We start from the raw sequence: 22,513 nt of genomic DNA, 5'->3' as shown, positions 1-22,513 counted from the left end.
GTTAAGTTTAGGAGTTAGTTTAAAGGGTTAAGGTTTGTGTTAGGGCAAGGGTTATCTAAAAGAGTTAAGGCTAGGGTTAGGGTTAGCAAACATGCTAAGCAGTTGCAAAGTAGCTAAAAAGTAGTAAGTAGTTAAAAAGTTGCTAATTAGCTCAAATGCTAAAGTTGTCCATGATGGCTATGCACACTCTTGGATTGCATCCTACCTGGCAGGCCGCTCCTACCAGATGACATGGAGAGGATCTGTGTCTACACTACGTACTCTCACGACTGGTGTCCCCCAGAGCTTGGTTCTAGGCCCTCTCCTCTTCTCTCTATACACCAAGTCACTCGGCTCCGTCATATCCTCACATGGTTGCTCCTATCATTGCTATGCGGATGACACTCAACTACTTTTCTCCTTCCCCCCCTTCTGACACCCAGGTGGCGACACGCATCTCTGCGTGCCTGGCAGATATCTCAACTTGGATGTCGGCCCACCACCTCAAGCTCAACCTCGATAAGATGGAACTGCTTTTCCTCCTGTGGAAGGACTGCCCGCTTAAAAACCTTTCTATCACGGTTGACAACTCCACAGTGTCGCCCTCCCAGAGTGCAAAGAACCTTGGCGTGACCCTGGACAACACCCTGTCGTTCTCTGCAAACATCAAAAGAGTGACCCGCTCCTGCAGGTTCATGCTCTACAACATCCGTAGAGTACGACCCTACCTCATACACGAAGCGGCACATGTCCTAATCCAGGCACTTGTCCTCTCCAGTATGGACTACTACAACTCGCTGTTGGCTGGGCTCCCCACTTGTGTCATCAAACCCCTGCAACGTATCCAGAATGCAGCAGCCCGCCTTGTTTTCAACCTTCCCAAGATCTCCCATGTCACCCCGCTCCTCTGCACACTCCACTGGCTTCCAGTTGAAGCTCGCATCCACTACAACACCATGGTGCTTACCTACAGAACAACCTTACACCCCAACCCGAGCAATCCGTTCTGCCACCTCAGGTCTCTTGGCCCTCCCACCCCTACGGGAGGGCAGCTCCCACTCAGCCCAGTCCAAGCTCTTCTATGTCCTGGCACACTTAACCAGCATTTGCACTTGACCCCCACCCCACCCCCCCTTCTAGCTCTGACTCTACTGATAGCTACGTTATTGAGGAAAAATGTACTTAAGTAACCATCTGTCTTATTTAACCATACCAAACGTAACATATCATACTAATTTAAGTATCCCGGATTTACGATTACTATATTACTAATCTGTGAGACCAGGCTGGGAATATTATGAGTTTAGGTCAGTTTGAAGGGTTGCTTTACAAGTGGGCTTCAGCAGTGATTGTAATGTTTCTGGCATATTTGTGTGTGTTTTTTCTTTTCAATTGAGAAACAATAATAGTAAGTTGTTGATGTTTGTTTTATTATCCTAAGATTGTCTGAACACAAATGTGATTTTCCTGTGTTTTATATATATTTCCACATTATGTGGTTGGAATAATACTGTGAAATTGTGAAAATGATGATAATGCCCTTTTAGTGTAAGAGCTGTTTAAAAAGACAGCCTGAAATTTCAGCCTGTTTTGGTGGGATGGAGTTTTGGCCTGCCTGGTGACATTACCAGGTGGTTAATTAGTTAATAGACCAATAAGAAAGAGAGTTCCAAACCTCTCTGCCAATTACAGCTAGTTTCCCGTTTTCCTCTCCCCAGTCAGACCACTCCCAGACAGTCCTAGCAAAATTGATGACACCCTTCAAACCAATGAGGGTTTGGAATTTTTAAAGCCAATTATCTCACAATCATCTTTTTGCAGATAGAACCTTACAGTCCCAAGCTCTCAAATAGTCAATGTACATTTTATTCATAACATGTGGAACATAGAGTATAAAGATGTATATCAAGTCAAAGATAGTCATTAAGTCAGATGAAAAAAAGCAGAATGTACAATGAGTTGTCAAATATTTTGTGTGTTGTGGGTTCTTTTCTGAGTTTTATTTTTGAACTACATTGTCTTGGCTCAAAAATATACCCATTTACATGAATGGAGGACATAAAATAAAAGAAATATATTCACAAGTTCTGTAACCTCAGCTAGTTGTCCCTGACCCTGGCACTTCCACATTTGATCACCAAATATTGTTTTGATCAGCTTGAAGCTATAGTACAATGCGTACAGGAACATTATACATACAGAGACCTACACAACCTCCAGGTTCAAATATTTGACCCCAATAACAAAATATGTATAATAACAATAACAAATCTCACCAATAATAAAAAGTAGTTGTAATAATCAGAAACTTTTTTTGATAGTGAATGTAGAGAGTCAACCAAAACTCAAAGAAAAGTGAAGGTGGTTCCAATGTACAACAGTCTATATACAGTACATAGTGCCAACTTGGGTTAAAAAGCAAATGAAACAAATGCAATACAAGGGCTTAAGATACGGTTCCTTTGTGAAAGTTGACTCCCAGATGTAGTAGCAATGATTGACAACAATGAAGCAAGTCAAACATTTGACACTGTTAAAATGAGGACAATATTTTCAAATTATTCTGATTGGCTGATGCAACACTGCCTACCCATGGTCAAAATCGCATATTGCAAGTGCCATGAACCGACAACTTGCACTACGCCTATTGCACAATTTCTCCAGCAATGGAAACATTTACATGTTTGTGTAAAATCAGTGTTCTCTTTTTCTGAAAGTGTGGCAAGTTAAGTTTTATCTACAATATTTTTCACAATTTAAATAAATATGATCTTTGTAAACAAAACAAACCACATACGGTCAATACAGATATAAACATTTATACAATTCCAAAACATTTCAAAAGAGAAAAATGAAATGAAAGAATCCTCTCCTAAATCTGGCACCAGCTTTGATCAAACAAAATAAAACAAAGGAAAAATGTGTATATAAACAATATACATTTAAACAACAGCAGGTATTCAATATCAGTATTAAAATCATCTTTCAAATCCCAAAACCAAAGCGTTCATGGGGGAAGAGGAGCTATATATATTTATATAATGTTAATATATATATATATAAAAAAAAAAAGATCTTCCATTTCATTTAAATAAAAATATAAAACCACAGAATAACGTTTTCCTCTCATCGTCTCTCTGTCCATCTCTTGGCTCAGGTCCGTCTATCCTCCTGTCATAATTTTTTTACAAACTGAAAGAGTACTTCAGATATGATGCTGGCCACCCCCTGGTTGAGCACAGAGGAGATGGAGATGTCCAGGAGTCGGCCCTCGTACAGGACAAACTCTGGCCTGTTCTCCTCCACCTTGGCCATAGCCAGCAGAGCATTGGCAGCCCGACACATCATGTTAACGCTGGGAGGCTCCATGGGTGGATGGTGGACCATGTGCAGCAGGCTGTGGGGGTTCTGCTGGTACTGGGCTATGCTCACCCCATCCTCCAGGAAGCCCATCAGGTTACCCACGCTGCTCTTCTGTACGGCGATGGCGCGTGCTGCCGTAGAGTCCCCCTGTGCCAGGTTGGATAGGGTGGCCACGGCCATCTCGCGGTACACCTGGTTCTTACGCTGTCCCACGTAACGCACCAGGATGGCGTAGAGCTTCTCCTGGCGGCTGAAGGGCGGCGTGGCCAGCAGCAGGTCCACGTTGTTGTCCTGAATGCTCAGCTTGCACAGGCACTCCAGCACCAGTCTCTGGGGGGTGAGGGGCGAGTGGGGGGTGGCTGAGGGGAAGGGGTCCTGGGCCTCGGCAGAAGGGCACACCATCCAGTGGAGCAGGCCGTCCAGGATGGGCAGGCAGATGGTCTCAGGGTAGAGGGACAGGTCCAGCTGGCCAGAGATGTTAGCCAGAGTGACCAAGGTGTTCTCCCTGAGTGTAGTGAGACAGTTCCACCACCACTCGTCCTTACTGCAGGCCAGGCCCCGCTCCTGCACCTCCTCTCTCTGGTAGCTAGGGGGCGTCCTCTTCCTCTCTGGGTGCTGGTGGTGGAGCAGCAGCAGTCTGCCCAGGATCAGCACCAGGCCTGGGTGACGGGACATGTCTGAGTCATTCCCAGGGATGAAGGAGAGGCTGCGGATGATGTTGGACACACAGAGGCAGCGTTTGGCCAGGGAGTCCTGCCAGTGGGAGGCCGTGGAGAGGGGAGCCTCGTCCAGACAGCGGGGCTCGTCCTCTAGCAGGGTGATGTGCTGGTGGCCCCCTCCCTGGTGCAGCCTGAAGGGGTAGGTGGGGGCAGAGTGGGTGGGGTGGCCCTCTGACAAAGCCCCTAACCGGGCACACAGTATATCATCGATGGTGGCAGTGATACCCTTCTCCGTCTGCTTTCCCCCCTCCTCTGTGTCCTGATCTTTATTGAGACTGGCACATTTCTCTCTCTCTCCCTCCGTCATGTCAGGGTGCTCTCCCCTGCGCTCAAAGTGGGTCTGGATGTGGACAGTGGAATCCCCCCCGCCTGCCTGCCAGTGGAGCAGTCCGCTAGTGAACTCTGTCACGTGACCCAGCTGCTCGGTCATGTCCTCAATCAGGTCCTCTTTGTGCAGGATCTTGATGGGGAATTTGTCGTACTTGCTGGCCTGTTGTGGCCTTGGCTCGGGCTCTGAAGGAGGCTGATAAGGAGAGTCTTCCTTACTCTCAGCTGAGGCTTCCTTACTCTCGGTTGGCTTTTCACTCTCCTCTTCCTCTTCCTCTTTCTCTTTCTCTTTCCCCTCTTCTTTCTCTCCATCCTCTTCTTTCTCCCCCTCTTCCTTCTTCACCTCGGCTTCAGATTCCTCCTTCATTCCCTCAGGGGCTGGTTCCGTTGCACTGGGGGGTGACATCACCTCCACTGTCATTTTCTTTGTGATGTCAGCAGGTTTCTCCTCCCCCTTCTCCACCTCCCCCCTCTCCACCTCCCCCCTCTCCATCTCCTGTTCATGCTCAGGCTCTGGTTGGCTGTCCTCACAGTCGATCTCAGGTTCAGTCAGCTCCTCCCCCTGGTCACAGGCTTCAGCCCCAAGGAGGCTCTTTTGGCCGATGGTCCCTATCTCATACTCCTCCAGGATGCCAAAGATCTCCATCACACAGCGTCTGAAGTACTCCACTATCAGCTCCAGGAAGCCAGGCAACTGCAGACACAGCAAAATAACAAATGTCATTAGGGCTTTGGTTTTGAAACACTTCAGCGTCCCTTAATATCTACAGCGTAGTCTGATAATGATGTGTTGGTTTGTGTTGGGGTGGAGAACTGTCAAGCATGACAGAATGTAAATCATTTCAGAGTGACATCAAGTCCTGGTATGGTTGAGAACAATAGTAAGAGAAGAGTAGAGTGTGTAGAGTGTCTCCAGTTACCTGTGTGAGGGTGAAGGAGGCCACAGTGCTGTCGTCATACAGCAGGATGTTGATGGTGTCCAGGGCCCAGGTACTCTCACCCAGCAGACCTGACTTCAGAGACATCATCACTCGCCACGCCTCTGGGGTTCCTGTGGAGAACACAGGGGTTAGAGGAGAAAGGTTTGTAATTAATACCTGTCACAGATATCAAGACGATCACCGTAATCCCAATGCTAGTTTGACTTTACAGGAAGTTAGAAAGACTTGTTAATCTCTTACCAGTGTCCTTTGAGGTAATTTTGCGACGTGGCTTGAAAAGGGGCATGGTGGCCTCTACAGATCCTAGAGGGTAGTTGAGATCTCTCAGCAGGTTAGGTGTGACCTGGCTTGGGTGCCCATTACCCTGCCCTGGCATGGGCATGCCCGGTTTGCCCGGCATCTTCATGGAGCCCATAAAGACAGCTTTGTTGGGGGACATGCGTGCCTCCATGGAGCGCTGGAAGGAGCCGGGACTGGGGGCTCGGGGTAGGTGGTTGGCCATGGAGGGGGAGGTCTGGTAGGCAGAGGGGGGCTGGCGGGAGGACATTGGGGTCATACCACCTGTCATGTAGGAGGACTGGCGATGGCCTCCGTGTCCGAGCCACTGACCATCCTGGATGGGTCGGCCCTCCAAATCATCTCCTCTCCCCATAGGACCATATGGCTGTACCTGGGAGGGTGCCCCCTGTCTGTTGGGGTAGGGATAACCCATGTCTGTCCTGGAGGGCCACATGTTGGGCCCCTGGGGTCCTTCCACTCCGTTGTTGGCGGGTGGCCCCCCGGACATCATCTGGGGGCCCATGGAGTGCTGGGGGTGCTGACCCTGGCTAGAGGCCTGCATGCGCTCCCGGCTGTAGGGGGAATGGTAGGGGAACTGGCCCTGCATGGGCCTTCTCTCAGGCCCAGAGTAACCAGTGGTGTACTGGTTGTACATGTCAGGCTGCTGGCCCCTATACTGCATGGCATACATCTCCCCCTCGTGTCTCTTTGCTGGGGGGCCGTACATCTCCCCCTCATGTCTCTTGCCTGGGGACCCGTACATGCCCTCCATGGGGCGCTTGTAGCCCTGTGGAGAAGCAAAAGATTCCAAGGTGATTATTTTATTCCAATAACAATCAATACTAAACCAATCATAAAACTCTGCTGTGCCTGTATCACAAGGCCTGCTCAATGAGCTCCTTAGTGTGTCTGTCTCTCACCTGTTGTTGAGGGTACATCCCTGAGGGGTGTATTCCATATGGCATGCCAGGGTACTGTTGCCCATAGCCTTCGTGTCTGCAGAGGAGGAAATCAATGAGTCGCTGATGAACAGAAAGGACATTTCTAGACATCAACACAAACACAAACACTATTATGGTGGATGGTGGTGCTCCTCACCTCTGCTGGGAGGGGTATCTGTTGGGAGAGTATATGCTGCCCTCGCTGTTGGACGGTCCCATGTTGCTCTGGTTCCCGGGGGGGCCCATGGTCCCTTCCATCCCCATCACATGGTCTGGTCTGAAAGACAGACAGTCAAGCCATCAGTTTGCATGAATACATGTAAACAAGGCAGAATTGGTTTCTAAACCATGTCTGATCAGTTCAGATCTCTGGTGCCCCTCTGCTTACCTCCTGTCGTAGCATGGTCCATATGGGTACTGGGAGCGCTGGCCCATGGCTGATGGAGGCCTGCCGTACATCTCCTGCATGCCACCACTGGGCATCTGGCCTGGCATGTAGGGCTCACCTCCTGCCACTGTGGAGAATGACCAGAGGAACACAGTATGAATGGATAGTTTGCTTGAAACACTGTGTTGTTGACGTAATGGTTTATTCACTAGGTGGCACTAGTCTCCTACTAATAATCTCTTTCAGCATGATCAGGAAATCCTGCAATGTGCTGTGCTGACAACCCAGCTAAGTTATTCACTCAGAAACAACATTTCTCATAACCCAGCTTCCAAACTCCAATCATCCTCTGCTCTCAGAGGTGAACAAATCCAAATTAACAGTCAGTCAAAACAGCTGTTGCTCCGAAAGACAGGGAAAAAAAACAGCATAGGTAAAAAAGGTCAAATGGAAAGATGAAGTTAGGATGAGAGACAAACAATGACATCAGAGGGATTAATACATGTATAAAGGTAAAGTGCCTTTGACAAAAAGGCTTGATGTTCCAGTCACAGCAGTAAAACACAGGCATCTGTCCCGCTCTGTAAACCATCAGCCAGCCTGCCCGGCACGGCCATGTGCTCAGACAAACAACTAACCCAGAAAATAACCACCAACAACCCTAGTAGAGGACACAAAGTGCCCATCGCACTGCTGGAGTTCCAGTTGTAAGTTCCTGTAAAACATTACAATAACGTTTTTTTAATTGTAAATTGTTGTCACAGGCGTCAGGCGTGATGTTCTTAAAAAGTTCTGAGAAAGTCGCAGGACTATGCTCTGCATATGCCATTTTTGTACAACTCATCAGCTTATTGCTGTGTACTGCATGGTGGTAAGTCTGTGCCAGCGACTGGGTCCATGGTCTACTCACCCTTTCTCATGCCAGCGAAGGGGTCCTTCTCGTACTGCATCCTCATCATCATGTCAGGGGGCATGTTGACCCCCTGCTGGTACGCACCCCCAGAGCCCCCCAGGGGGAGAGAGTTACGCTTCTGGAAGGCCGGGTCGCTCACCTCTGAGAACGGGTCCTGCACACTCACCACACTGCTCCTTGAGACAGAGGGAGAGGGGGTAAAAGGTGAGGATCTAGACCAGGGCTGTCAAAATCAGTTTTCCCTGGGGGGCGCATTCGGTCTTCAACGAGGTCCGCAGGGCCACACTGAAAATGTGCCATATTTCCTTGCTGTCAAAATTAGCTAAAAATAGTCCATTGTTCTTGGAATTTATTTTGGGTGATTTTGAGTGAGCTGGACACGGTCAAGAAACTGTGTGAATCAAGGTCCATTATCATTTCTACACAGTTTCCATTAGGTTTTAGTCATTTTAAAGAATATTGAGTTCGTTTCCCTCACAGTTTTTTTATTTTTTTACTCAAACCACCCGCAGGCCGGATTGGACCCCTTCGTGGCCCAGATATGGCCCACGGGTCATATGTTTGACACACCCCTAATCTAGACACTTTAACATACCTACAGTGACTTTTTCCACATTTTGTTACGTTACAGCCTTATTCTAAAATTGATTAAATTGTTTTTTCCCCTCATCAATCTACCAACAATACCCCATAATAACAAAGCAAAAAAGTTTTTTATTTTTTTATTTTTGCAAATATATGAAAAATATATATTTTTTAATATCACAGTATTCAGACCCTTTACTCAGTACTTTGTTGAAGCACCTTTGGGAGCGATTACAGCCTTGAGTCTTCTTGGGTATGACTCTACAAGTTTGGCACACCTGTATTTGGGGAGTTTCTTCCATTCTTCTCTGCAGATCCTCTCAAGCTCTGTCAGATTGGATGGGGAGCATCGCTGCACAGCTATTTTCAGGTCTCTCCAGAGATGTTTGACCAGGTTCAAGTCCGGGCTCTGGCTGGGCCACTCAAGGACATTCGGAGACTTGTCCCGAAGCCACTCCTGCATTGTCTTGGCTGTGTGCTTAGGGTTGTTGTCCTGTTGGAAGGTGAACCTTCACCCCAGTCTGAGGTCCTGAGGGCTCTGGAGCAGATTTTCATCAAAGATCTCTCTGTACTTTGCTCTGTTAATCTTTCCCTCGATCCTGACTTGTTTCCCAGTCCCTGCCACTGAAAAACATCCCACAGCATGATGCTGCCACCACCATGCTTCACTGTAGGGATGGTGCCAGGTTTCCTCCAGACCTGGCGCTTGGCATTCAGGCCAAATAATTCCATCTTGGTTTCATCAGACCAGAGAATCTTGTTTCTCATGGTCAGAGAGTCATTTAGGTGCCTTTTGGCAAACTCCAAGCGGGCTGTCATGTGCCTTTTACTGAGGAGTGGCTTCCGTCTGGCCACTCTACCTTAAAGGCCTGATTGGTGGAGTGCTGCAGAGATGGTTGTCTTTCTGGAAGGTTCTCCCATCTCCACAGAGGAACTCTGGAGCTCTGTCAGAGTGACCATAGGGTTCTTGGACACCTCCCTGACCAAGGCCCTTCTCCCCCGATTGCTCAGTTTGGCCTGGAGGCCAGCTCTAGGAAGAGTCTTGGTGGTTCCAAACTTCTTCCATTTAAGAATGATGGAGGCCACTGAGTTGTTGAGGACCTTCAATGCTGCAGGCATTTTTCGGTACCCTTCCCCAGATCTGTGCCTCGACACAATCCTGTCTCGGAGCTCTACGGACAATTCCTTCAACCTCATGGCTTGGGTTTTGCTCTGACATGCACTGTCAACTGTGGGACCTTATATAGACAGGTGTGTACCTTTCCAAATCATGTCCAATCAATTGAATTTACCACAGATGGACTCCAATCAAGTTGTAGAAACATCTCAAGGATGATTAATGGAAACAGGATGCACCTGAGCTCAATTTCGAGTCTCATAGCAAAGGGTCTGAATACTTATGTAAATAAGGTATTTCTGTTTTTTATTATGGGGTATTGTATGTAGATTGATGAGAAAAATGTTTTATTTAATCCATTTTAGAATAAGGCTGTAATGTAACAAAATGTGGAAAACATCAAGGGGTCTGAATACTTTCCGAATGCACTGTATATGGTATGTATACACACATACACTCTCAGCAGTGAGAGTGCCGGAATGAGAGGGGATCATGGTGTACCTGCTGGCTGGGATGGGGGTGACCTGTCCCTGTCCCTGGGGGGTGGTGGCTGGGGTGAGGGGCTTCAGGTCACCTGACATCTCTGCCATGGAGCTGCTGCCTGATGACTGGGGGGTCTGGGGACCCTGAAGAGACCCTGAGTTAGCTGTTGGAAAGCGAGAGAGAGAGAGAGAGAGAGAGAGAGAGAGAGAGAGAGAGAGAGAGAGAGAGAGAGAGAGAGAGAGAGAGAGAGAGAGACAAAGAGAGAGAGAGAGAGAGAGAGAGAGACAAAGAGAGAGAGAGAGAGAGAGAGAGAGAGAGACACACAGAGAGAGAGAGAGAGAGAGAGAGAGAGAGAGAGAGAGAGAGAGAGAGAGAGAGAGAGAGAGAGAGAGAGAGAGAGAGAGAGAGAGAGAGAGAGAGAGAGAGAGAGAGAGAGAGAGAGAGAGAGAGAGAGAGAGAGAGAGAGAGGGGATGAGTTCAGAGAGAGGGGGGACCCAATAAATCACCTTTATTGGGTCAAAACCCTACAGTACATAAACATTCAAACCTCAGACGTCATGCACCACCATGCTCATGTGTAGCAGCCTGTAAGAAATACTGACATTTGAGAGAGCGAGAAATGGAGAGAGAAATTGAGTGAGAGAAATGTAGAGAGAGAGAGGATAGAGAGAGAAATGGAGAGAGAGAGAGAGGAGAGAGAGAGTGAGAGAAATTGAGAGCGAGAGAGATAACATACATAACATACAGTTGGTTATAAAATGAATCGGAAATCTCCTATGGAGTCCATTAAAACAGTATTGAGGAACTGAGAAGCACTTCCACACTGCCATCCTATGCCAAGCCTCTTTGATCTTTATAGAGACCAGCGAGGGGGCTGAAGAGCGGGGGGGGTTGGGTAATGGCCAAAACCTCTCTGAGCGAAGTCAGTTCAGATGGCCCTGAAATCCCATTTCCAGTGTTTCCCTTATTCCAAGTAACAACCATGCCACAGCCATGGCCAAGGACAGGGGTGACATATGTGAGGCCTGGCAGGGGGACCAGCACCCCCAAATCCTTTTAGCCTATCAGAGGGCCCGCTGGGGCCTATCTCACTAACCACGGCATTAACACGAGCACCTGCCTGCCGAGAGTAGAGGGGGAATGCAGGGACTGCTAAGGAGGAGCCGGAGAGGAGGAGGAAGAGAAGAAGAAGAGGGGGAGGAAGAGAGGGAAACAGGAGGAAGAGAAGGTCTCTGTGGGAATAGTTCATTGGAGACCGTGGAACTCGCCGCAGTCGCTGTGGAGAGCTTTATTTTGCAGCTTTTTAAAGATTTCTTTCCATTTTTGGGAGGGTGAACTCGGTGAAGGGTTCATGGGGAGGTTACGGCTGAGGGCACAACTGTAGTTAAAACACGGGGGGGGTGTAAGGGCGAGGCTCACCCACATGCAGGCTGTACTGTACTATACTGTATTGTGCACTCCCTACAGTATATCAGAGAGAGGAACAGACTACTGTACCGGAGACCCGACCATGCTACACTTCACTCAGGGGTAAGGTAGCTAGCATGATATGAAGCTAGTATCATACCATATGATGCATAAATTATATGATGCCATAGCTATGAATCTTTCAGCGCATAGGAATATGAAATGATTGAAGGTCTGTAACAACACAGGAAACTATGTAATGCCACGCCACATCACACATGAAGACCCTACAAAGCGAAAGAGGAAAAAGGCATGTATGAAGTAGGAATGAAGGAAAACATGATGGCTAGTTTTAGTAGATAAGAGATGCTGGATATGTGAATGAGCGTTTAGTGTAACAGCTCCTCTGAAACAGCCTCCATGGCCTTTCTCTGCACCGCACGCCTCCAACAGGAATAAAGAATGTCTTTAAAAATTCATACTACTTCTGAATTATTCAACAATACCCCCTGCCTCCACATCAGATTAGAGGGTGGAGGGAGAGAAGGGAAAAGGGGATACCTAGTCAGTTGTACAAGTGAATGCATTCAACTGAAATTTGTCTTCTGCATTTAACCCAATCCTTCTGAATCAGAGAGGTGCAGGGGGCTGCCTTAATCGACGTCATCGGTGCCCGGGGAGCAGTAGTTGTTGGGAGTTAACTTCCTTGCTCAAGGGCAGAAAGGCAGATTTTTCAACCATGCCAGCTCGGGGATTCTAACCTTTCGGTTACTGGTCCCGAGGGCTATGCTTGCAGTTGGGCTGGGAGAGAGGGAATGAGGGACAGAGGGGGACCAAAGGAGGGGGCATGGGGGGGGGATTCTCCTTTCTCTAGGATATCCCCTCTGCTCCATAGCCAAGGGCCAAAACAACACTTTGAGCAACTCAGAAAGTAAAGAATGGACCCATCCCTCAGATGCCGCAGGCAGACAGGCAGACAAATAGGCAGGCAGACAGACAGACAGACAAGCATATAGACAGACAGAAGGCAGGCAGACAGACAACACTGGGAGGGAGGGAGGCAGGCAGGCAGGCAGGCAGGCAGGCAGGCAGGCAGGCAGGCAGGCAGAAAGTAAGGCAGGCAGGCAGACAGGCAGACAGACAACATTGGGAGGGAGGGAGGGAGGGAGGGAGGGAGGGAGGGAGGGAGGGAGGGAGGGAGGGAGGGAGGCAGGCAGGCAGAAAGTAAGGCGGACAGAGACAGACAGACAGACAGACAGACAGACAGACAGAGAACACTGGGATGGAGGCAGGCAGGCAGAAAGACAGGCTAGGAGGGAGAGAGGGAGGGAGGGAACGGACATTTACACAGTGTGAACTCAAGTGTCCTTTATTCTACATTCAGAGAGAGAAATGAGGGAGCGAGAGAGAGAGAGAGAGAGGTGTGTGTGAGTGTAAAGGTTGATGACATAAGACAGAAAGTGCTGGCTCACAGGTACCGAGGGCTATGCTTGCAGTTGGGCTGGGAGAGAGGGAATGAGGGACAGAGGGGGACCAAAGGATGGGGCATGGGGGGATTCTCCTTTCTCTAGGATATCCCCTCTGCTCCATAGCCAAGGGCCAAAACAACACTTTGAGCAACTCAGAAAGTAAAGAATGGACCCATCCCTCAGATGCCGCAGGCAGACAGGCAGACAAATAGGCAGGCAGGCAGGCAGGCAGACAGACAGACAGACAGACAGACAAGCATATAGACAGACAGAAGGCAGGCAGACAGACAACACTGGGAGGGAGGGAGGCAGGCAGGCAGGCAGGCAGGCAGGCAGAAAGTAAGGCAGGCAGGCAGGCAGGCAGGCAGGCAGGCAGGCGCAGCAGCAGGCAGGCAGGCAGGCAGGCAGGCAGGCAGGCAGAAAGTAAGGCAGGCAGGCAGGCTGACAGACAACACTGGGAGGGAGGGAGGGAGGGAGGGAGGGAGGGAGGGAGGGAGGGAGGAGGCAGGCAGGCAGGCAGGCAGGCAGGCAGGCAGGCAGGCAGACAGGCAGGCAGGCAGGCAGGCAGGCAGAAAGTAAGGCAGGCAGGCAGACAGACAGGCAGACAGACAACATTGGGAGGGAGGGAGGGAGGCAGGCAGGCAGAAAGTAAGGCGGACAGACAGACAGACAGACAGACAGGCAGACAGGCAGACAACACTGGGAGGGAGGCAGGCAGGCAGAAAGACAGGCTAGGAGGGAGAGAGGGAGGGAGGGAAGGGACATTTACACAGTGTGAACTCAAGTGTCCTTTATTCTACATTCAGAGAGAGAAATAAGGGAGCGAGAGAGAGAGAGAGAGAGGTGTGTGTGAGTGTAAAGGTTGATGACATAAGACAGAAAGCGCTGGCTCACAGGTATGTGTGTCAGTGTGAATAGAGGTTGACTGGAGGTCAGCGTTGTTTATATCCATGACTCCACCCTCATTAATCATTCTCAGGGGGATCCCCCTCCCCTCCTCCCCTCCTCCGCCTCCTCCCTCCCAACACTACCTCTTTGCTGCTTAACAGCTTTCTCTACTCTGTGACATCAACAACTAGCTGTCAACTATACATAGAGTGAGTCAGTGAAGCAGGCAGCCAGGCACCTGGGAGCAGAGTGGATGGCTGGATAGATAGAGGGATGGTTAGTACAGTAGGTGTTAGAGACAGATAGACAGATAGACAGATCGGGCCAACATGAGGTCTCTCCTGTGTTAAGAGCACAGTGTGGACGCGGTTCTCTCTCCACTTCAATCAATCAATCACACAGCACTATGTCATCTAAGTGGAGGTAAAAGCGACTGCTCTGGTTCTTACATTTACACATATTCTATTTCAGTGCATGTTCTATTTCCAGTAAATAGATGCACTGACCTGGCTCAAAATGAAGGTCAGTATTCATATCAGAAGGTTACGTCTCCATCAAGAGGCTAAGAGGATGGGATGCAGAAATATGCCTGAGTAGGTATGTGTGTGTGTGTGTGTGTGTGTGTGTGTGTGTGTGTGTGTGTGTGTGTGTGTGTGTGTGTGTGTGCGTGTGTGTGTGTGTGTGTGCGTGTGTGTGTTAGCGTTAGCGCTAGCGCACGTGTCTGTGTGTGCGTGCTGAAGGCAGATACTCCTCTCCACCCCTTTAGCAAAAGCAATCTGGTGTGACTCAGGCAGGTGAGGTGCTGGTGTTCTATTTAAAAGGCAGGGTAAGTCACTCTTCTCATCACCGCGCTAAATTAGAGATGCGACCTTCACGCTCCAGCTCTCTCTCCTTAGCTGAGCACAGTAATTGTGCTTAGAAACACAGTGTCAGGGACAACATGCAAAACAAAGACGTTGTCTTATAAACAGCATAGCAGCGTAACCCAGAATTACATTACTTAACATTTTTAACACTGCAATCAAATCAAGCCATATCTCTGCTTAGAGGTGATGTAACTTGTGATAATATCTGGGGAACCTCATTAATTGCTTGTTTTTGATGTTGATCAAAATGCTATTCCAAGACGCTATACCAGCCCAAGAAAAGGCACACATTCTCCCATCTAGTAAGACTATCTTGCTGGTGCATTGAAGTCAGCATACAGTATAGTTTCACCTGATACAATGCAAAATCATCATAATCACCACCACCATCATCATCAGTGTCAGTGCCGGTCCTTACCAGGAGAGGGCGGCTGCACCTTGGCCTGCTTCCTGTTGTCCCCCCCAGTCCCAGTGTTGCTGTCGGCCGGCTGGTCCTCTCCTCGCTCCACCTTACACTCATAGGCAAACAGGTACTGGATGTACTGCTTCTTCAGACAGCTGGCTGAGCTACTGGAGGTACCAACACTCAGGCTGGTGGACAGCTCACGCCACTTCTTGTTCTTGTTCACCTGGAGGGGAGGGGATGGTATGGAGGAGAGGGGGGATGGGGAGGGAGACAGGAGAGCATTAACACAATGGCATGTTAGTCCACTTTATGTATCCTGGCTTGAAACTACTAACCAGTTGCTTTGCCCCACTTCAAAGCTACTACCAAATAAGTGATATTGACGAGTCTAATCAACCACATCGATAGTGTATAGCGCTACAGTATTTCAGTCCAGCAATACATGAGAAAAAAACATTTCAGTCCTGTAAGACATAAAGCAGTATATTTCAGTCCTGTAAGACATAATGAATGAACTCAGTGGTTGTCTCTCACCATGGCCAGGCCCCCTATCTCCCTGACAGCCATGTAGAGTCTGCAGAGGTCCAGGGGTTTCTTGCCCACTGCGGGAAGGTGGGGGACAGGTGTACCCCTCTCCTCCATGAAGGACAGGTACCGGTCCACCCAGCCACGCCTCTCCGGCTCCTCACCCATATCATACAGACGAGTGATTAGCTCGTTTGTCATGGTGGACGAGTTCAGCTTCTGAGTCGGAAGAGAGATATGGAATTAGCTCCAACCTTGCAAACTTACACAACTACTTAAATCAGTCATCGTACAAAAACAAAAAAAACTAAATAAAACATTGGAAGATAATGGTTAAAATGTAAGGAACCATGTCATACAGGGCTGGAGGGAGTCTTTGGCCAGACGGGGCTACTGATGCTGTCACTGTCATCGCCATGGTAGGAGGACAGGCTGGCTGGGCTGGGGGACAGGGGAGAGGGGACAGGCATGGCACCAGGGGTGGTGGGCTGGGAGATACAGTGGGATACACTGTACCCATCCTGAAACAGAAACAGAGAGAGAGAGAGAGAGAGAGAGAGAGAGAGAGAGAGAGAGAGAGAGAGAGAGAGAGAGAGAGAGACAGTGAGAGAGAGAGAGAGAAAGAGAGAAAGAGAGAGAGAGAGAGAGAGATAGAAAGAGAGAGAAAGAGAGAGAGAGAGAGAAAAGGAGGACATAAACCAAGGGTGAGCACTTGGTGAGTGTTACATAGGGTTTCCACCACCTCCGAATTCTCCAGACAAAGTTCCGCCCCCATTCATTTTCAACGGGAGCACGAGGAGCAATGCGCAGGGGATTGTGGGAAGGTGAGCGGCGCGAACCCTGCTAGCGGAGCAATATAAAAGGTTCAGCTCTACTTTATGCAAATTGAACGCGGCCACCACTGCCGTTAACAAATCAGGTGAGGAGCAGATGTTTGCTTGAAAATCTTCTGTTCATGAAACATAGTTCCGCCTGTCATTAGTTTCGGGCATGCACAACCAAAAGAGATGGAGGAAAGCCAATCATTGGTGTGTCTGGTTTTCCAATTCTATATGATTTTGCTTTGCTACACTCTTAGAAAAAAGGGTTCCAAAAGGGTTTTTCGGCTGTCCCCATAGGAGAACCCTTTTTGGTTCCAGGCAGAACCTGCTGTGGAAAGAGTTCTACTTGGAACCAAAAGTGTTCTTTTCTAAGAGTGTAGAATACAGAGACAAAATCATAAGGTCAATGGCATGGAAGAGGATTGCAGAGATTGTTGGTGTTGATGGTGGGTGCTAGCTAGCTATGAACCTCAACTTAAACCTCAAAACTGTGATCAAAGCCAACATTTGTGAATGTGTTGAGCAAATTAAATGGTGAAATTTGCCCAGAAAGCACCAGTAACACACATTATAACAGTGTCAATGATACACTAAGCATGCTCTTCCATTATACTTGTGTCATGACATTGATGATTCTAGCTCACGTCCTATAAAATACTGTACGTAGGCCTACATGCACATGAATTGGTACTTTGGGTAAAGGAAATTGTGGCTTTAACCACCATCAACACCAACATCTCTGCAATCCTCATCCATGCCATTGACCTGATTTAGTCTCTGTATTCTAAAATCATTCTCAGCAGATAATCGAGGTAGAATGACAACGCTCCCCCCGCCCCATTGTTTTCCTTTTTGAACATTTTTATTAGTCTACAAATTGCCGCTCCTTATTTTCATATACAGTACTGTACCTAGTATACAAGGGTTAGATTTGCGCTAAACAATTTCATGTCAGAAAAATAACGTAGAAAATCTGGCTTATGGTTAGCCTCATATACATTATCTACTGGTATTATTTTAAATTGAGAACATATAGCTAGCTCATCAATATGCAAATTATGTGTGAGTCTAACGATTATCTGCTTCAGATGTACATTTTCAAGGGGCACATTGCTGCACATGCTCATTAGGCCAGTAATGCCATCATAATGTTGGCCTATGGCTGCATTGGTGATGCATGCCATTATGATAAGCTGCAAAATGGGTTCACATGGCTGATATCCTGAGACAGAGTGACAATCAAATAAAACCGATTGGAGAGCTCACATCTGAACAAAAAGGTCATGTTAATTTGAGAAAGCAACACAGAAACACAGACAAATTAGAGACAGATCCCCTTCACACCTTTTTATTGTAGAATTGTGATCTGTGATTAATCAACATTGATACTAGTTCATCGTGAATAATGTTTTTAAGTTAACAATTAAATAAGTTTAAAAACTTCACTTCAATTAATCAACATTGCATGAATCCAAATATAATTTACAAATTTACAAATAATCTAACTTGTTTGTAAATGTTAGACATCTTAGTAAGTAAGCTATTATTACTAAAACATAATTTCAGGTGAACAAAAAAGTCCATACCAGAGGTGGCCAACCTTGTTCCACTTCCTGATCTACTGAGTGAGCAGACTTCTATTCCAGTCCAGCAATAATACACATTATTATCAACTCATTAGGTTTGATAAGTTGAATCAGGTGTGTTAGTGCTGGGCTGGAACAGAAGCCTGCACACCCAGCATACCTCTAGGAGACGGATTGGCCTGCTACAGTTGTAATACGTTTGTAGCCTACATTGTGTGTGACTTTTAACTGTAATGTTGTATACAACATTTGCTAACATAAGTACACATACAACCCATGGCATACAAGGATGTGCCAGCAGTCTCTTGGGACATTCACTGGGACCTCTTCATCTGCAGACAGGCTTTCACAGCTCTCCATATCTGAGGACAGACATCACAAAGAAACAGGCTTCATTTGATTACAATTAGACAGCCCTGACTATTATCTCTCTGTATGTCTTCATAGTTTTCCTCTCTAGGGGACTAGAACTGGATAAAATTTTCATGATGTCATCCCACAATCTGCCTAATGTCATCCCATAATCTAACTAGAACACCTACTTCCTTTTCTGGAGAAGAAAGTCCTTTCACCCTCTTCTACAAATTTTACAAATTAATTTGGTGTATGAGTTTTTAATTTACAATGATAAATAGGCCTACATCAAGAAAACAAGCTAATATGAAGTTAACTAGTTGATGATATTTCACTTAGCTATAGTATGTCAAGTTGGCTAGCTAGCTAGCTAGCTAACACGCAGCTCATTAGCCTACACACAGTGGCCTGCTGTAGCTAGCTAGCTAGCTAATAATCCATAGTTTTTTAAGATTTTCAAAAATGTATTTACTTACTTACTTACTGTCTATAGGTTCACACCTACGCCCACGAAGCGGACAATCCTTTGGCGCGAAGAGTTGTCAAGCAGAGGCATCGCTTCTGGTCGATACGTACCGTTAGTGTTAGAGACAGAGCGGAATGGATTCGTATATTGCTCTGTTCTTTCCTCCCCATACTTTCACCCCAACCCTGACTGTGTGTGAACAAAAAGTGAGGCCTCTTGCAAACTGCTGTGTGCATCAGAAACACTTAGCAAACAGAAAGAGTGCGAGAGAGAGACAGCGAGAGCGACAGCGAGAGACAGCGACAGTGAGAGTATGCGAGAGAGACAGCAAGAGTGAGAGACAGCGAGAAGGAAATAAATAAAGAGAGAGAGAGTCCTGACTACTCAGAATGCAGGGAACAAGTGCTCCAGGTCGGTGTACAGGTTTGTGTTTGAGAGTTTCAGTGACAGATTGCATATGTCAGCAGAATCTTGCCTCTCTCTCTCTCTCTCTCTCTCTCTCTCTCTCTGCCTCTCTGCCTCTCTGCCTCTCTGCCAGTCTGCCAGAGCAGGGAGACTAAGGCTTGGCCTTGTTAGTACAGAGTACAGACACATCATCTTTTCAGGGAGCTCTTGGGGTCTTCACACAGCTTTGACTGCCTTCAATAATTCAACACCCACCACTATTATCAGCAAAGACAGGGATTTTCACAGAAATGATGGGGGCAAAACAAATGGCAGGAATGGAAAGAGCCAAAGAGCAAAGCTGTTGTTGAGCTGAGCTGCATTTGGTAGAAGTGAGAAGTCAGCAATATGGTGGGTTGGGCTGTGGAGAAGAGCGAGCACAATGTATTTGTGTGTGTGTGTGTGTGTGTGTATGTGTGTGTGTGTGTGTGCCAGGGTTGGGGTCAATTCAAATTGAAGTCAGTCATTGCAGGAAGTGATTTGATTTTTGTTTTAATTTAAAGGAAAAACTTTAGAAATGAATATTTTCTCCTTTTCGGTTTATTGAGAAGTCACTGAAAATAAAAGCCATTTTTGACTGACTTTAATTCAAATTGACCCCACCCCTGGTGTGTGGATGCGAGTGTGAGATGCTAAACACCCTCTTTGCAGTATAGCTGCCAAAACATCAACAAGGAAGAGAGCTGAGGGCAAAAACAAAGCGAGAAAATATTATTAACTGTAAATGTTAAATAAATCATTAATTATGGCAAGAAAACAAAAACAAAACTCTGCCTGCTTTGCTGATGCAGCATATGCTGATCAGATGCCTTTGGTTCATTAGTGTTTCAACAGAGCGAGAGAGAGAGAAAAAAAGAGAGAGAGAGAGACAAAGAGATAGAGTGAGAGCAAGATGGAGAGAGAGCGAGTGTATGTGAGAGAAAGAGAGAGCGAGCGAGCGAGCGAGAGAGAGAGGCTGTACCTTGTGTTTTGGAAGTTCATTGGTGGGCATGTTCTCCTCTTTGCCATCTGTTTTCTGCTTCCCATCAGGAGTCATCATCCCACTCACAGCCATCCCCATGGCCCCTACATGGAGGGAACAACAATTACAAACCATTTACACATTTGAAAAGGCATTGGTGCATCTGAATGAATTGCCCTCCGTGGATAATAAAGACTCTACCCTACCCTACCCTACTCTACCCACCCTACCCTACCCTACCCTACCCTAGCCTACTCTACTCTACCCTACCCTACTCTACTCTACCCTACCCTACTCTACCCTACCCTACTCTACTCTACTCTACTCTACTCTACCCTACTCTACCCTACCCTACTCAACCCTACCCTACCCTACCCTACTCTACTCTACTCTACTCTACCCTACCCTACTCTACCCTACTCTACCCTACCCCTACTCTACTCCCACCCTACCCCACTCTACCCCCCCTACCCTACCCCCACCCCACCCTACCCCTACCCTACCCCTACCCTACCTCTACTCTACTCTACCCCACCCTACTCTACTCTACTCTACCCTACCCTACTCTACACTACCCTACCCTACTCTACCCTACCCTACCCTACTCTACCCTACCCTACTCTACTCTACCCTACCCTACCCTACTCTACTCTACCCTACCCTACTATACCCTACACTACTCTACCCTACCCTACTCTACCCTACCCTACTCTACTCTACTCTACCCTACACTACTCCTACTCCGCGAGCTGTCCAGTGACACGAGCCTACCAGATGAGATAAATACCTTCATGCATGAGAGCACCAGCTGTTCCGGACAACTGTGTGATCACGCTCTCCATAGCCGATGTAAGTAAGACTTTTGAACAGGTTAACAGGCTAACCAGGACTCGTACTCAGAGCTTGCGCTAACCATCTGGCAAATGTCTTCACTGAAATGTTCAACCTCTCCCTGACCCAGTCTGTAATACCAATATGTTTCAAGCAAACCACCATAGTCCCTGTGCCCAAGAACGCCAAGGTAACCTGTCTAAATGACTATCGCCCTGTAGCACTCACATCTGTAGCCATGAAATGATTTGAAAGGCTGGCCATGGCTCACATCAACACCATCCTCCTAGACACCCTGGACCCACTCCAATTCGCATACCGCTCCAACAGATCCACAGACAACTCAATCTCTATTGCACTCCACACTGCCCTTTCCCACCTGGACAAAGGGAATACCTACAGTGCTTTGAAAAAGTATTTGCCCCATTTCAAATGTTCTCTACTTTTGCATATTTTTGATACTGGACGTTATCAGATCTTCAACCAAAACCTAATATTAGATAAAGGGAACCTGAGTGAACAAATAACACAATTACATACTTATTTCATTTATTTCATAAACAAAGTTCTACAACACCCAATGCCCCTGTGTGAAAAAGTAATGCCCCCTTACACTCAATAACTGGTTGTACCACCTTTAGCTGCAATGACTCCAACCAAACGCGTCCTGTCGTTGTTGATCAGTCTCTCACGTCGCATTTTGGCCCACTTTTCCATTCAGAACTGCTTTAACTCTGCGATATTTGTGACTTGTTTCAGGAAACTAGGCATATGTCGTGAATCACTACTTCACAGGAGAGCTATTTGAACTTAAACCTTTCTTTATCAAAATGCGTTTTTTAGTAGAACTGCCTTCTGGAACATGTGAACTTTCATGTGCCTTAATAACAAACTTGTATGCCATCTGTAAATATAAATTGTTAAATTACGAGCCTAGTTGGTTTAGCCACAGAAAAAGACAGCAACCTTCCCGCTAGCCATGATAGGCTGAGATAATGAGTGTGCTGGACATGCCAAGAGATGAGTTCGGATTGGTCTGCATGTAGCACGCTTCTGTCTATAACATGAGCTGGTCAGTATGTGTAGGTAATCCTTTCTAACGCTGCATTTTTGAAAGATATCACGTAGTAGAACTGCATAAGTGTTGCTCTAAACTTTCTGGAGGACCGAGTTTTGAAATCAGTGGAATTAGAGTATGATAGTTAAGGAGATGGAGAAAATTCTGGCGTATGATTGCAAATATGCAGACGAGTCAAAAAGAGAACACACAGAAGGCTGTTGTATAAAACACCTGTCTCCGGATTACATCTTCAAACAAAGAGCAACCATGGCATCCGTGACAGAGAGTGAGAAGTGTCCATCCATCCAAGATAACTATTGTAAAATATACTGTGTCTGTAAAATGTATATAGTATGTATAAGCTGGAAGTAGAAGCCTACGTTTTGTTGTCCAT

The 22,513-nt window shown here is 47.1% G+C and overlaps 1 protein-coding gene across 3 annotated transcripts in view; it reads right to left on the bottom strand.

Moving 5' to 3' along the window:
- Positions 1-1,824: 1,824 nt before the first annotated feature.
- Positions 1,825-22,513, bottom strand: part of LOC121539159 (AT-rich interactive domain-containing protein 1B) — a 280,445-nt gene continuing 259,756 nt past the window's right edge. For all 3 annotated transcript variants that reach the window (XM_041847456.2, XM_041847457.2, XM_041847458.2), the window contains 12 exons: positions 20,229-20,332; positions 15,956-16,117; positions 15,606-15,815; positions 15,084-15,294; positions 10,054-10,198; positions 7,848-8,026; positions 6,938-7,064; positions 6,707-6,826; positions 6,529-6,604; positions 5,570-6,395; positions 5,309-5,439; positions 1,825-5,082 (listed from right to left, as the gene is read on the bottom strand). In XM_041847456.2, coding sequence (XP_041703390.2) covers positions 3,154-5,082; positions 5,309-5,439; positions 5,570-6,395; positions 6,529-6,604; positions 6,707-6,826; positions 6,938-7,064; positions 7,848-8,026; positions 10,054-10,198; positions 15,084-15,294; positions 15,606-15,815; positions 15,956-16,117; positions 20,229-20,332 — 4,220 coding nt within the window. In that variant the 3' untranslated portion in view covers positions 1,825-3,153. The remainder of the gene's footprint in view (positions 5,083-5,308; positions 5,440-5,569; positions 6,396-6,528; positions 6,605-6,706; positions 6,827-6,937; positions 7,065-7,847; positions 8,027-10,053; positions 10,199-15,083; positions 15,295-15,605; positions 15,816-15,955; positions 16,118-20,228; positions 20,333-22,513) is intronic.

The sequence above is a fragment of the Coregonus clupeaformis genome, chromosome 25 (genome assembly GCF_020615455.1).
Source record: "Coregonus clupeaformis isolate EN_2021a chromosome 25, ASM2061545v1, whole genome shotgun sequence".
Taxonomy (NCBI): Eukaryota; Metazoa; Chordata; class Actinopteri; order Salmoniformes; family Salmonidae; genus Coregonus; species Coregonus clupeaformis.
Note: the sequence above shows the minus strand (reverse complement) of the source record. Positions and strands in the feature narration are given on the sequence as shown.